This window comes from Vulpes vulpes, chromosome 16 (genome assembly GCF_048418805.1).
Source record: "Vulpes vulpes isolate BD-2025 chromosome 16, VulVul3, whole genome shotgun sequence".
Lineage (NCBI taxonomy): Eukaryota > Metazoa > Chordata > Mammalia > Carnivora > Canidae > Vulpes > Vulpes vulpes.
Window position 1 is genome coordinate 14,764,208 of NC_132795.1, and position 16,309 is coordinate 14,780,516.

The window sequence follows — 16,309 nt, forward strand, 5'->3', positions numbered from 1 at the left end:
CATTATGCTGAAAGAAGCAGTCATAAAAAAACCATATATTGTATGAGTCTATTTATATGAAATGTCCAGAAGAGGTAAATCTATGGAGACAAAAAAAAAAAGATTATTGGTTCCTTAGGGCTTGGTGGGGAGGAGACAGGTTATGGGGGAAAAGGAACAACTACTAATAGGTATAGGGTTTTTTGCAAGTGTTGGTGAAATGTTCTACAACTGACTATGATGATGGCATACAACTCTGTGAATATGCTAAAAACCATTTAACTGTAGACTTTACATAGGTGAATTACTTGGCATGTTAATTGTATCTCAAAGCTGCTATTAAAAAGGAGAGGGAATTAATAAATGTGGTGAATGACTATACGTGTTTGATGGAGAAAACGAACCATTCACTGTAGACTACATAATTTCCAGTTTAATTCTCATGGAAATAGCGAGAATATCTGCTAACACCATTACGTCAAATTATTTTAGGGTCACTGTACAATGAAATAAGACATGAAACATAAATAAGAGATATAACATTAGAAAGGAAGGGACCAAGTTATTACTTTCAGAAAACCCCAAAGAATCACCTAAAAGTGATTTGCATTCATGAAGATTCAGTGAAATAGTTATATATAAGATATACTCAAATGTCAATATATTCTAAAACCAGCAATAGCTAATAAGGAAAAGTATTATATAAAAGTTTAACCCTAAAATAACCTAAATAATAGTGTGAGTTGCTTATACAGGGAAAAATAACCCAAAACTTTATTAAGCAATAACAAATGAAGATTTAATAAAATGGAGATATGGGTAAGGTCCTTTGATAAGGAGAATAAATATTATAAAGATACCAGTCCTCAGATTAATTTTTTAAAGCTTATTAAAGTCTTCCGATAGAAATACATTTACATTTCTGGCAGTGTAAATTTGGTGAAATATTTCAAAAGCCTTCAAAATGTTCACACCCTTTGTCTCAAGGAAGTTTTCTAACAGAAAAAAAAAAAAAAAAAACCTTTATGCATAAGATGCCCAGCCTTCTCCTTTAGACCCTAGATAATAACTTTCTTCCACATATTCCCTTCTCACCCTCAGTTCCTCCAAAAAATCTTTACTCACCTGGTTTCTGGACTGTTCTATATCCTGATGTTTTCCCCCAACTGAGCTATATTTTGTTTGTGCATCTCTGAATGTGTCATTAACCTTGGTTGTTTAGTAAAGAGGAACATAAATAAAACCAAACTCTGCTGAACTATTGTTACCACAATTTAGAAATAACCCTATGACACATTGGAAAGTGTTTACCGGTGGTTGGTATAAGATTTGGTAGTGGTTATTTCTTAGAAAGTGTATATCATGTGGTGGTATTAGAAGTACACGTTACTGGGGTTCATCAATATTAATGGCTCTTGAGAAAATATAAATAAAAGGAGGTTGGCCTATGGCTTCCTGAAAGAAGTGCAGAGGAGAGTAAGTAAAAGGATGGCAGAAAATGTACTTGCTTGACTCAAAAAACAGCCAGCATAATTTCTATTCTCTTTATTAAGAAAAAGAAAATCCACTCTTATAAAGCAGTGAACATTTATTTTTGTTCACTTTCTGTATCTTAATACAAAAATAATATACATTGTTTTTAAAAATACAAAAAAACTATATACACACACAGTGAAAGATCTGCTTTTCCAATTTGTTCTCTTCATTTTTAAAACATCATGAGATTATTCCATGATGTGAAAGTATCCAGCTATTACCAGTTATTTCTAGCTATTTCCAAATTAAATTGAATCTTCGTTATGTCAAAATCAGCATGTATATACCCATGCATGGATGAGAAAGAAGGCAGATTTTTTTTCATATCAGTTTTGAACTGCTGAAGTCTTTGAAGCTCATTCAGCATTACTTAAGTGAAAAGGGATCTGACTAACCATTGGTTCCAGACTCATGGATGTTTGCAGGCCAACAGGTAACGTAATGGTGGTATGCAGGCAGATTCAAAATAGTAGGACCTAGAAGGGGACAACTGTCAACCGCAGAACATGTGCTTCTGTGGGAGCAAGCAGCCCCTACTCATAATCAGGATCATCATCATGTTGGAATTCAGGCCGGGTTTTGCTAAATCTGATTATTTTTCCCAAAAAGCCCAAATTCGGGATCCCTGGGTGGCGCAGCGGTTTGGCGCCTGCCTTTGGCCCGGGGCGCGATCCTGGAGACCCGGGATCGAATCCCATGTCGGGCTCCCAGTGCATGGAGCCTGCTTCTCCCTCTGCCTGTGTATCTCTGCCTCTCTCTCTCTCTCTCTCTGTGACTATCATATATTAAAAAAAATTTAAAAAAAATTTAAAAAAAAAAAAAAACAAAAAAAACAAAAAGCCCAAATTCAGGATTTTTCTGTGAAATCTCCCAGTTATCAAATTGGATCATTTTTTAAAACACTAAAATAAAAAAAAAAAATCCTCAGGCTGAATGCAGCTCTCAGACTGTCGAATTGCAATCTCTTTATATTAACATACTTATTATCAGCACCAAAAGAAACCTATTTTTCCACATTTGTTACATGTTTTGGGGAAGATGGTAAAAGAAGCTATACTATTAACTCATCAGAGGATAGGTATTATTGAATTTACAACATAATATTCTACGTTAATGTTTACCTTGCATGTTTTCTAATCTTGGGAAAATCTACCCCATTCCTCTAATAGCACACTATAACAGTAAGTTGGTCTATGAAAGTAGCGTTCCCCATTTGTTGTTTCTCAATTCCCTATATCATGCTACAGTGAAAGAGGAATACAAAAGAAGTTCCAACATCTTCATTTTCCAACCTCCAGTGGTTTAAACCAGAGAGTTCTTTTGGAGTGAAAATACTGTCTTTTCTTTCTCAGAGTTGCTGAGAAATTATAATTAGAGGTTTTCCTGTTGTGTAAAGGAAAGGAATTCCAGTCTTCTTGGGTCTGCAAGACTTCTGTTCTCAATGGATTTGCTTCCCTGTCCCATTTCTCTTTCCGCAGGTAATAGAGGGGAAGCTGGCTCCATTCTTGGGCAAGGTCATTAAATTTGCCACCTCACACGTGTACAGCTGCAGTCTCTGTAGCCAGAAGGGGTTCATCTGTGAAATCTGTAACAATGGAGAGATCCTCTACCCTTTTGAGGATATTTCAACAAGCAGGTACAGAATCTCTTGTCTTATAAAAGTATACCTTAATATGTCACATGAAGTTTTATTTGGTCAAATCAGGCCTTGACTTTTAGTCAAGCACTGTATCTCTCTTACCTTGTATCGGATTTCCCTTATTCAAGGAGAACATTTTTTACCCTTTGGTTTCCTATATTCATTCCCAGCTCACTTCACTATCTTTATCCAAATGAGATAAAGAGTTGCAAAAAAAACATCACCTAACTCTGCCTTCTTAGGTAATGAAGAGTGTTTAGATTCATTTTTAGAATGAAGATCAGGGAAGAAGAATCCTCACAATATTTCAGGGCCAAATGATAGGCAAAGGGAAATCGCAGTTTCATAGCAATGCTAAAACTGGACTGACCGCCAGGAATAAAACTACAAGACACTGGGAAACAGCTGTCTGGCTCACCACATGCGTTTCTCCACAGATGCGCTGCAGTGTGGTGATGAAAGTTTTAGGATCCAAAGGAGAGAAAAGTGGGAGTTTATGTGGGATTATTTTTCTAACCAAAGTAATATTTGGGCATCATCGCATTCATTGATTGATGGATGATTTTCTTCTCCCGCTAACTTGAGAGTAGGGTTTTTACTATTGCTTTTCTTGAATCACAAAATGATACATATCACTTTTCCTTTCATTCCAAAAGCATCATAGAAATATATACTGTTTATGTGTCTGTGCACTGGCTTCTTTGGCCATGAAATCATGCTTCATTTCCCACCCAGCAGGGCTCACTTACACTGTGGTTCAGAACAGAAGGGGAGGCATGTAGCCAGGGAGAGCTGAAGCATGTAGGGTAAAACTAAGATATTAAGAGTTGACTCAGCTCTTCTGGCCTCTTCTTAAACCCACAGACTCTTTGTAAACATACAGGAACTTGGGTTGGCTCCACACACAGAAAGATACACACACACACACACTCCAGCCTTATTTCCTGAGTACAGGTACTTAACTCATAGCCTAGAGATTATAGACTTCTTAAAAATGTACAGCACACAAAAACTTGTACACAGATGTTCACAGCAGTATTTATAATAGCCAAAAAGTGTCCATCAACTGATGAATGGATAAACAAGATGTGGTATATCCATATAATGGAATATAATCCAGTCTGAAAAGGAATCTGATACAGGCTGCAGTATGGGTGAACCTTAAAAACATTATGCCAAGTGAGAGAAGCCAGACACAAAAGGCCACATATTTTATGTTCTGTGTATATGAAATGTCCCAAATAGGCAAATACATAGAGACAGAAGGTAGATTAGTAGTTGCCTCGGTCATGGGAGAAAGGAAAAAGAATAACTCCTCATGGGTACTAATTTGTTTTAGGAGTAACAAGAATGTTCTGGAATTAGACTGTGGTGATGGTTACATGGTCTTGTGAATACATTAAAAATCACTGAATTATAGACTTTAAAAGAATGAATTTTATGGTATATGCATTAGATCATAATCAAAAGTGTTTAATAAAAAAAATAAAAATTAAGTTAAAAATGCTTCTTCCAACTATATGCTGGATCACAAAAAAAATTTCAATAAATTTTTTAAAAGATTTTATTTATTTGAGAGAGAGAGAGAACACAAGCAGGGGAGGGAGGAACCAGGGGAGAGGGAGAAGTAACTCCCCACTGAGCAGAGAGCCCAGTGCATAGCTCCATCCCAGGACCCTGAGATCATGACCCGAGCCAAAGGCAGCTGCTTAACCAATAGCCACCCAGGTGTCTCATGAGTTTCAATAAATTTTTAAAAACTGAAACCATACCAAGTATATTCTCTGACACATTAAGATCCCCAATAGGAAAAAAATCTGAGAAACCCTCAAATATTTGGAAATTAAATCAAACAAACTAAAAATTTATAGTCAAAGAAGAAATAAATTACAAGAGAAATTTTAAAATATTTTGAAATGAATGAAAATGAAATATAAAATTAAAAAGTATGGAATGCAGCTAACATAGTACTTAGAGTATAACCTATAGCTATAAACATATCATGAAAAAAAATGTCAGAAAAAAAAGAAAGGAGGGGCACCTGTGGCTCAATGTTTGAGCATCTGCCTTTGGCTCAGGTTGTGATCCCGGGGTCCTGAGATCAAGTCCCACATTGGGCTCCCTGCAGGTAGTCTGCTTCTTCCTCTGCCTATCTCTCTCTCTCTCTCTCTCTCTCATGAATAAGTAAATAAGATCTTTTTTAAAACAAAAGAAAAAAAAAAAGAAAGGTCTCAAATCCATTACCAGAAATTCCTTTGAGAAGCCAGATAACAAAGAACAAACTAAATCCAAAGTGAGCAGAAGAAAGTTAAGAGTAAAGATTAGAGCAGATATCAATGAAATGGAAGATAGAAAAACAGTACAGCAATGAAATTACAAATTGCTTCTTGAAAGAATCAACAAAATTGAAAACTCTTTGGCTAGACTGACCAAGAAATTAGTAGGAAAGACCAAATACTCAAAATCAGGAAGGAAAAAGGAAAAAGCAATTAAAAGAATTATAAAGAAATACCATAAATGACTATATTCTAACAAGTTAGACAACTTAGATGAAATGAATAAGTTTCTAGAAAAACAAATTACCAAAATAGACTCAAGAAGAAATAGAAATATGAATAGCCCTATAACAAGTAAAGAAACTGAATTAATTTGTTTTTAAATCTTCCCATAAAGCCAGATGACTTCATAGATGAATTTTGTTGAATATTTAAAGAAATAATACCAATCCTTCACACAGGGATAAAGAGGGGTATCACATAATGATAAAGCAGTCAGTTCTCCAGGAAGGCACAACAATCCTTGATGTGCACAAGCAGAGTCACGATATACGTGACAAAAAAAAAATAATAATAGAATTACAAGGAGAAACAGACAAATACACAACTATACGTATCTATCCACTATTATAGTTAGACTTCAACATCCCTCTGTCAGTAACCAGCAGACAGAAAATCAGTTTAAGCATATCGTTAAGCTGAAAAGCATTATCAGTCAACTGGATCTAATTGACATCTCTGCCAATTCATGTTGTTCATCCAACAACAACAGAATATGCATTCTCAAGCTCACATGGAACATTTAACAAGAGAGACCATATTCTGGGCCATAAAATACATCTGAACAAATTTACAAGAATAGAAATCATGCAAAGTATGCTTTCAAGCCATAAGGAAATTAAACTAGAAATGAGTAACAATGATACCTGCAAAATCCCAACATTTTTGTAGATTAAACAATATATTTGTAAGTAACACATGAGTTGATAATTTATGTCCACACAAAACCTTACACAGAGATGTTTATAGCAGGTCTACCCATAATCACCAAAAGCTGAGAACAACCTAGGGGTCCTTCACATGTGGATGGATAAATAAACTGTGGTATATCCATGTGATGGAATATTATCCAGCGATAAAAGAAATGAGCTATAAAGCCAAAAAAGGACATGGAGGAACTTTAAATGCATATTACAGAATGAAAGAAGCAGTCTGTAAAGGCTACATACTGTATAAGTCCAACTATATAACATTCTGAAAGGAGCAAAACTGCAGAAACAGTGAAAAATAAAATGAAATCAGTGATTACCAGGGGCTCGAGAATACGTAAGGAAAGATGACCAGGTAATGCACAGGAGGTTTTTTAGGGTAGTAAAATTATTCTGTATGTGTATATATATCTGTGTGTATATATATATGCCCACTATAACATTTGTCAAAACTCACATAGCTGTGCAACATGGAGAGAACCTTAATTTAGACTGTTGACTCTGGGCAGCCCGCGTGGCTCAGCAATTTAGAGCCACCTTCAGCCCAGGGCATGAGCCTGGAGACCCGGGATCAAGTCCCACGTCAGGCTTCCTGCATGGAGCCTGCTTCTCCCTCTGCCTGTGTCTCTGCCTCTCTCTTTCTCTGTGTCTCTCATGAATAAATAAATAAAATCTTAAAAAAAAAAAAAAAGACTGTTGACTCTAATTAATAATGTATCAATATTGGTTCATTCATTATAATCAATTTACCACACAAATGCAAGATGTTGATAATAGGGAAAACTGGGCTTAATTTTTCTGTCAATCTAAAACTGTCCTAAAAAAAATTAAAAAAAAAAAAAAAAAAAACAACCACAATGCATCCAGCTGAACAGTTGACTCAAATACCAAAGCTAATCAATGTGAATAAACTATATTAGGACAATTTCAGATTTACAGACAATTTACAAAGATGGTACAGAAAATTCGCATATACCCCACACCCAGTTTCCCCTATTAACATCTTATATTAAAATGGTATATTTGTTACAATTCATGAGCCAGTATTGATACATTATGGACAAAAGTCCATAGCTTTTTCAAATTTCCTTAGGTTTTTTTGTTTTGTTTTGTTTTGTTTTTTAATTTCCTTAGTTTTTACCTAATTTTCTTTTCTGTTCCAGGATACCATATTACATGTAGTTGTAACATCTCCTCTTGGCTATGACTTTTCTTAGACTTTGGTTTTTAGGACATTGATAGTTTTGAGGAGTATTTTGTAGAACCCCTCTGTGAGGATAGACTTGATGTTTTTCTTATGATTAGACTGTGTTTTATGAGTTTGGGGAGGAAGACCACAGGCATAAAGTGCCATTCTCATCACATCAGACCAAGGGTACATACTAACAACATGACTTACCACTGCAGTGTTTGTGTCAGGTTTCTCCACTGGAGATACTCTTCTCCCCCCACCTTTTCCATATTATCCTACACTTAATTATACTCCACTTCCCCTGGGAGTGGAGTTTATACAAAATTATTTGGAATTCTGCTTGAGTGATTTGTCTCTTCTTCCTATTTATTTTTTTAAATTATCTATTCACATCAGCATGAGCAGGTGCATATTTGTTTTAATTTTTGGGTTATAATCCAAGATTATTTTGTTGCCCAAACTGTTCGAATTTCTGCCCTCCAGCTCTTGCAACTGGCTCCTGCATCATTTTTGACATACTCATATCATTGTGGGGTTTTGGTTTTGATCATTTCCATACTTTCTTGTGGTACCAGATGTTCTAGACACATCATATATATTTCTTGTCCTAATCCTAGAAGTAGCCATTTCTCCAAAGAGCCCAGGTTGCTTTTATTTGAGAATATAATATTAGAAACCAACATCAGGGCACTAGGTCGCACACACATTTTTTAAAGCCCTCAATCCTAGGACTCATCCCATGACAAGGGAAGGATGCTTCCCTCTGACTACACATCAGAATCTCCCGTGAGACTTGTTGGTTTTTTTTTTTTTTTTTTTTTAACTCTAAGAATCTATCTTCAAAGGCTTACCATGTGATTCTGCATCACAGCCAGAAGAATCACTGCTCTAAATAGCTGTGGCCATGGGCAGAGGTGCCAGGTTCTTATAAGAATGATCACATTAGCACGTCTGTAGGTTCAGGGTGCCCTTTACCCAGCAGGAAGGAATATTAGCTAAAGATGTGCTGAATAATTAAATGTGATTAATAAAAATAAATTTAAATAGTGGGGTAATTTTTTAAATTTACATGTAACTGAAATCTTGATGGGTAAAGTAATGTGATTTTGTGAGATTTGTGAAATAATCTCATGTTGCAAAAAATAATAATCTGACAGTGGGAAACAGGTAATAGATATAAGTGAAAGATAATTGTTGAAGCAAGGTGATAGGTACACAGAGGTTTATTACACTATTCTCTCTACTTTTGAGTATGTTTGAAATTTTCCATAAGACATATTTAAAAATCTGTAAGTAATTGGGATGCCTGGGTGGCTCAGCGTCTGCCTTTGGTCATGATCCCAGGGCCCTGGGATCAAGTCCCGCATCAGGCTCCCCGTAAGGAACCTGCTTCTCCCTCTGCCTATATCTCTGTCTCTCTCTGTGTCTCTCATGAATAAGTAAAAATCTTAAAAAAAAAAAAAAATGTAAGTCAAAAGCTTAGGTATGATATATTCAGTGAATTCATCACCATGTATCCTTGACCACCTTGCTAAAGTCCACACCTCTGTGTCCTCAGATATATACTTAATATCCCTTCAGATTCGAACATCATTTGAACAGCATAATTACAACTCAGTAATAAAGCATTCCACAAGTATCAGAACTATCCATCCTTTGAATAAGTGAGCATACTGATTTATTATTTATTTATTGAGCATACTGTGTTTGTGCACGGGGCTAGGCTCTGGAGACACACAGTGAACATGGCATGCTCCTGCTCACAATTTGTTCAGTCTCTAGTAAGAGACACTGAGCCATTAGGCAGTTATGCTGAAGTGTTAGAGGAGCCACAGTCTAGCGGGTAGTCCCAGAGCACTAAGAAGGGGCATCATCCATAGGAGTTATGGACACTGTAGGTGAAAAAGCAGTTCACAATTTCTAAACTGTTAGAGAGCTCCATGTTGAACTCTAAAGCACTGACTTAGGTACTTCAGTATCAGAATATACTTGGTTTTAACACACTTATTTGATAATGATCATATGTCAAACACTGATCAGCTCTTCAGACTTTTTCCTTATTGAATTAATTGTTATGCAGGAGGAAGCTTCCTGAATATGTAATTTAAAAATATAGCCCTAGTGTTAATTTTTAGAACGCCATCTCTGACAGATATAGAGAAAGTGTTGAGATTGTAGGGAAATGGCATTAATAATGTACTGATACTGGTGCCAGCAATTTACATAGCTCATCATTTCATTTTTAGGCCAGTCCTCTGAGGGGGTACTGTCTCCTCCGTTTAATAATGGGGAAGCCTAGGTTCAGAGGAGGCAATGAACTTTACCCAAGAGATGAGGCCAAAACTAGAACCCAAGTACATCTGACTCCAAAATCCATGCTTCTTCCATTACCCATCACTGTTTCTTCTGTACCTATAGTCTTCAAACCAGTTTTGCAGTATACCCCCTAAAAGACATGTGAAGAAACTATGTGCCTCTGTTGTTAAAGAAGCCTCCTCCCAAACTGTTATTTTGAATTCTCCCTATATGTGCCATGGTAAAGATTTTTACACTTGGAGCAGTAGGTCAGAGTTAGGTTAGGGTGAGGGAGAGATAGAGCGCCGAGCAGCTGGGATGAGGGGCTGAGGGCAGAGACTATAGTGGAGCCCCCTCCTCTGCACATTGCTAGGCAGGTCAGGAGGCCCAGGGGCGCATGTGGGAGCTGAGGCCTGTGGAAGCTGAGGACGCCTTACTCCGGCTAAGTGTGCTATATACTATTACCCCCTCACCATTCAGATGATAATGCTGACTATTTTACTTTGAGGTAGTCTTTCTTCTCCAACACAAATTAATTACATACTTCTAAGTAGGAAAACACTAAAATCCAAATTGTAAGATTTTAAATACAATAGTAAGATCCAGAATCCCAGAACTTAAGCCTAATCCAACATTTACGCTTCTAGATAAAGGAAAGCACAGTTTAGGAGAGATAAACATTCTCTTAAAACAGCAATAAAATTCCACATCCTAAAGAAAGAGAAATGACCAAACATACCTCCTTGATTGAGAATAAGAAGAAATAAAAACTCTAACTTCCAAATTACAAATCAGAAGAATGGACCGATAACACTCTAAGGCTTAAGGGAAAACAGTGAATATAAAAGCAAAAAAAAGTCACCTATATGCACAAAGTGACCCAAGGCTTAGATTTTTTTTTTAAATCCTTAAATTGCCTTCTATCCAGCTTTCTTTCTGACATCTCTACATATCACTAACCTTCTCTTGATATTAAAAACATAATGCTGCTAAAGAGACCATCCTGCTGCACAAATTTGTGTGAAGATGCCATTCTTGAATCTTGAAATGCTTCCAGATCTCAAGTACATGAACATGAATACTTCATCTTAAAAACACTCAGCATGCATTTTAACATGGGACTTACAAAATATACCAACTCTCATAAATCAGTTCCAACCTTTTAGTCTGATCCATTTGGTTTTGTTGATTTTTTCTTGTGACATACAAATCATCCCCACAAGTTTTCCAATATGCAAAACATTGCACTTGGGAGACTTATGACCCCTATTTATTTTTGGCTATATGTAGATGTGGGTATACTGTAAGAAGGGTATACTTAACACTGAATTTGGTGTGTGTGTTTCATATAGTACACATTCCATAAATAGTTATCATTTGGTGCAGCTCTCCCCAGAATATCATGCGCATTCACTTAAGAACACCAACAAAGCTTTTTAAATAAACTGGTTAGTTAAGAAAACTTAAAATACCTGAACCATCTGAAATAGAGAAAGATTCTTTATGATCTCTTACATGTTAAATCTAAAAAAAACCAAACTCATAGATACAGAGACCAGAGTGGGTGGTGGTTGCCAAATGCAGGGGGTGAAAGTGGTCAAAAGATAAAAACTTCCAGTTATAAGATAAGTTCTGGGGATATAATGTACAGCATGGTGACTAAAGCTAACAGCACTATATCATATATTTGAAAGTTGCTAAGAGAGTGGTAGATCTTAAAATTTCTCATCACAAGAAAAAAATTTTTAACTACACTAGGTGATGGATGTTAACTAAACATTGTGGGTAATCATTTTGCAATATATACACATATGAACTCATCATGTCGTATACCTGAAACTAATGCAATGTTATAAGTCAATTATATCTCCATAAAGCTGGGGGAGGCAGAGAAATATTTGCAAGGACAGAGGAGCATAGTGAAAGTCTGAGTGCACTACTTTATATGTAAGCTTTATCTGTAAAGTTGAAGCAACTGACCTACTGTTTTAAGTATTTCAGCAGTGTGAGCATCAGCCTGCCCAGGTCCCCAACATTTACTTGTCCCAGAGAATGCATTCAAGGAAGTGTTCTTCCTGTTGAGGGGGGAGGTCATTTGCAGTTCAGCTCAGCAGTTACTCTTTTAAAAGGGGTCTGTGTTGTTTGAAGCGCTAGGGTTTGGAGAAGCAGATTGAGCATAACTTGACAGTTTTTCTTTGTGTACAGTAGTTGATCACTCCCTCCCCTCCTCCAAGAAATAACGATTACACTCAGGACCTTGAACTTATCAACACTAAACTCTTAGCAGTTGAGTTAACATACTCTGACACCATGTCCAATTTGTACACATTTCAAGAACATTTCCTACATATGTCTATTGAGAATGAACACTGGCCTCATAGAAAAAGCCATAGCAAGTGAGTTTCTAACAGGGCCTCTCGTCTTTTTCATTTTAAGAAATCTATTTTGTTAGGTTACTTACAGAAAAAAGAAGGCCTCCCAGAGAACTCAGCCCAAGCCCCACTGCTTTCATCCATCTGGCCAAATTTCAGAAAGGCCAGTTTGTAGTGAAGAACATGGAGGCTCCTCCCAACACCCTTGTGAATTGGTCTTTGTCATTTTACATTTCATGGCAATCCACACAACCCTGCCCCTGAGGACCTCAACTTGTTGGGGCGTGGAGTTTGGTCTTTGCCTTGGCACTTTCTGCCCTTCCTGAAGCTTCATGTACACACAAAGTTTCCAAGAGCTAATTGCAGTCGAACCTTAAAAAGGTTTAAAAGAGAGAAAGCAACTGCTTTATTATAAAGCACAGAATTGCTTCTTGCTATAGAAGATACTGAGATGCACAGTTTTTCTCAGCACAGCTTGAGCAGTCCGCTAAGAGCTGTGTATTGTGGGCCCTTGCTTCCTTTGATTTGTCCCTGGAGGATGAACATGGAGATGGCTTTGCCCAAAGTTGTCACTTCCTTAGTTGCCTAGAAAATCACCAAACCCCAGATTTGCCAGCTACCTTACAAAGGCTTTTCCATTTTTTGAGAAGCCAGTTATAGTTTGTCATTTCTTGAAAGACAGGTTCGTGTTTAGGCAGGAATATTTTGGCAGCGGTTGGAGAATAGATCAAAACTCCAGAGGAGAACGAGAGAGAAGCGCTGCCCAGAAGCTGGTCTTTCCTTGTGGCTTCCTATTTGTTCAGCCTTCGTTTTTGTCAGTCCTTGCACAAACAGACTGAATACCTGGATTATTCCCTCATCTGGACCCAAATACACATACATTACATACCCCTTTCTCACTAATCAGCCTGACACATTCCTTTGTTGGTAAATGGTTCCAAAACAAACACTGTCAGCGCACCTAATTAGCAGGTTTGCGGGCTGTGCTTGGCAGTCCTGTTACATCCTGTTCAACAATAGAGGACAACAGCCTTGGCGAGGCTGGGCTTAAGGGAGGGAATAGCTCCCCCCAATGCGTATATGCTTTTTTTTTTAATGATATTTCCTTTCTGTGGCTTTTCTTGGGAAGCAGCCACTCAATGCATATTGTGATGAGGTGTGGGATTCCTGAAACAGCTAGAGGAAATTTGGAACTCCTCTTCCTAGGTACCTTTGCTGAGGAACCTTTAGTTTCCATCTGCTTACTGTTCTTTCCTCTGTCTGGTATTGACGAGGAGCAGAGTGAGGAATTTTCTCCGCATCTTCTAACACTGATGATAGAGGACAAGACCCCTGCCTGTGTTCTGGAATCATAAATTAACAGAGATGGAAAGGCCTGTGGAGAACATCTGGACACTTGGGGGGTAGAAAAACTGAAGCCCCACGTGCTCAAAGGGTTTGTCAGTGGCAGAAGCAGAGTGGCAACTTACCAAGATGCAATTCTGCTCTTAGGCTATCTGACCGCCTGCTCTTCGATGTATTTATTGTGTCAAGGTTTTCCTTGATTAAAAAACAAAAAACAAAAATCTCTAACACAGTGTTAGTTTTAAACTTTGGTCAAAGAGTAACTTGGTAAATAACATTTCACCTTGGCCTGGTGGCTCCTGTATTCACATGTCAAAGTGTTTCAGAATGTCTGCTAACACAGACGAGACCTCTGTGAAACCCTCGTTTCACAGGGCTGACCTGACCCTCTATGCCATTAAGCCACTTTATAAATACAGTGCATTTATAAATGTAGTCCTCCCCGGTAGGCTGCCATTGTTTTTTTGAAGCCATTTGGTCACTTGAATAGATGGCTGTCATCTCCACCTAGACACATTTCTTACCAGGCTTCTTGTTAGGTGTCTGGTTAATACTGTGTTATCATCTTATCTCTAAGCATTTCAGACAACCTAATTTTTTGTTGTTTGGCGGCAACAATGTTCATCGTTATTTAACTCATAACTGTCTAACTGATTTGCATTGGAGAAAATTTTAAAAGTACACAGAGAGTATAAAGAAAATTTTCCATACGTATGTATGCATGTTTACTTTTTAATAAGATTGGCAATATGTTGAATATGTAGTTTTATATCCAGCTTTTTTATCACATATCAGAATCAAGTTCATAAACTTTTTTTTTTAATTTTTTTTTTTTAATTTTATTTATGATAGCCACAGAGAGAGAGAGAGGCAGAGGCATAGGCAGAGGGAGAAGCAGGCTCCATGCACCGGAAGCCCGACGTGGGATTCGATCCCGGGTCTCCAGAATCGCGCCCTGGGCCAAAGGCAGGCGCTAAACTGCTGCGCCACCCAGGGATCCCAAGTTCATAAACTTTTTGATGGCTACTTTAACAGGAGAAAAAAATTATTGGTTCTAAAATCATTAAGATCTATCTAAAAATTAGAGGCAGACTAATCCACAGAAAGATCACTGGAGTAGAAATACAGAAGTCTAGATGTCATCCCTAACTCGTCCACTGATTTGCTGTGTGACCTTTGACAAGCCATCCCCCACCCCACCTCTGGATTTGCCTACCTGGTATATAGCACTGTTTTAAGCTCTTATTAACAAAGAACATAGAACTTTACTTCATCCAGCTCCTTTGCTTATCATTTTGTACCAGTTTTTTTGATAGTTTGTCATGATGTTTTCAGCAAGGTTGACTATTTTTGATGCAATTTACTGAAAGGATTAAGATATAAATTCAATTTTTGATTCAGTCCACCATTTTGACATAATGTCAGCTCCATGAGGAAATGGACTTTTTTCTATTTTACTCTCTGCTCAATTTTCTGCATTTAGAACAGCACATAGTAAATTTTCAACAAATAATTCATGAAGAGCTTATTTTTAGTTTTTCAAATCTGTGCTTTTCCATGTATTTTCATTTATTTTAAATAACTTTTAAACGAATTTCAAGGAAACTATATATTTAAATGTAGACATTACCAAGCTATGACTTTATTGAGTGATAGCTAACGTTCTATCATATGTTAGGCATAGATGTATTTTTCTGGCCCAATGAAAACTTTCATGTCAAAAACTTGAGTTTTGCCAAGCTACTCAGATAGTTTTAATTTTCAAAACATCTTTTTGGCCGTTTTTTAGAGTGTGTTTTTTTCTTTCCCTGTGGCACTGTAAATAAGTAACCTGAATACACAATAGGGAAGAGAGGAGTGTTTACCTTTCCATACAAAAAATGTTGACTCTTCAGCCTGAGCAGTATGTTCTGAAATGAACTATTTTATGCTTTAGAATTACAAAAGGTACAATAGGAACTTGGTTTTGTCAGCATGTGTTTTTGATATTGTGAGACTGTTTTCGCCTAATTATCGGAATACAGATAGCAAGATCTTGTTAAACTTATCTTTTAAAAATCCTTTTTTTGGGACGCCTGGGTGGCTCAGTGGTTGAGCGTCTGCCTTCAGCTCAGGGCATGATCCTGGAGTCCTGGGATAAAGTCCCACATCGGGCTCCTTGCCGGGAGCCTGCTTCTCCCTTTGTCTCTGTCTCTGCCTCTCTCTCTGTGTTTCTCATGAATAAATAAAATCTTTTAAAAAAAATAAAAATCCCTTTCTTTTCTTTTTGTTTTTATTTCAGCATCTAATTTATATATTTTTTTAAGATTTATTTATTTATTCATTCATTCATTCATTCATTCATTCATGAGAGACACAGAGAGAAGCAGAGACATAGGCAGAGGGAGAAGCAGGCTCCATGCAGAAGGCCGACGTGGGACTCAATCCTGGGACTCCAGGATCACGCCCTGGGCCGAAGGCAGGCACCAAACCGCTGAGCCACCCAAGGATCTCCTATTATCATGTCTTTATTAAACCTCTTCAGTATTCTGAATATTAAACCACTTGATGGTGCATCAGGAAATATTGGCTCTGTAGCTGTCATTAATAATCATCTGTTCAGTTCCTGATGCTTTCAAAGTATTTAAACTAGAGAAAAGGCTATCTCTATTGATGTTCATTCTCTACCACAGTCACCACTTGGACTC

General features: G+C 37.2%; 1 protein-coding gene across 4 annotated transcripts in view; it reads left to right on the top strand.

Moving 5' to 3' along the window:
- Positions 1-16,309, top strand: part of PLEKHM3 (pleckstrin homology domain containing M3) — a 179,933-nt gene that overhangs the window by 145,492 nt on the left and 18,132 nt on the right. For 3 of the 4 annotated variants that reach the window (XM_072742358.1, XM_072742359.1, XM_072742360.1), the window contains exon 7: positions 2,994-3,151. The exons of the other annotated variant lie outside the window; for it this stretch is intronic. In XM_072742358.1, coding sequence (XP_072598459.1) covers positions 2,994-3,151 — 158 coding nt within the window. The remainder of the gene's footprint in view (positions 1-2,993; positions 3,152-16,309) is intronic. 4 annotated transcript variants of the gene reach the window in all.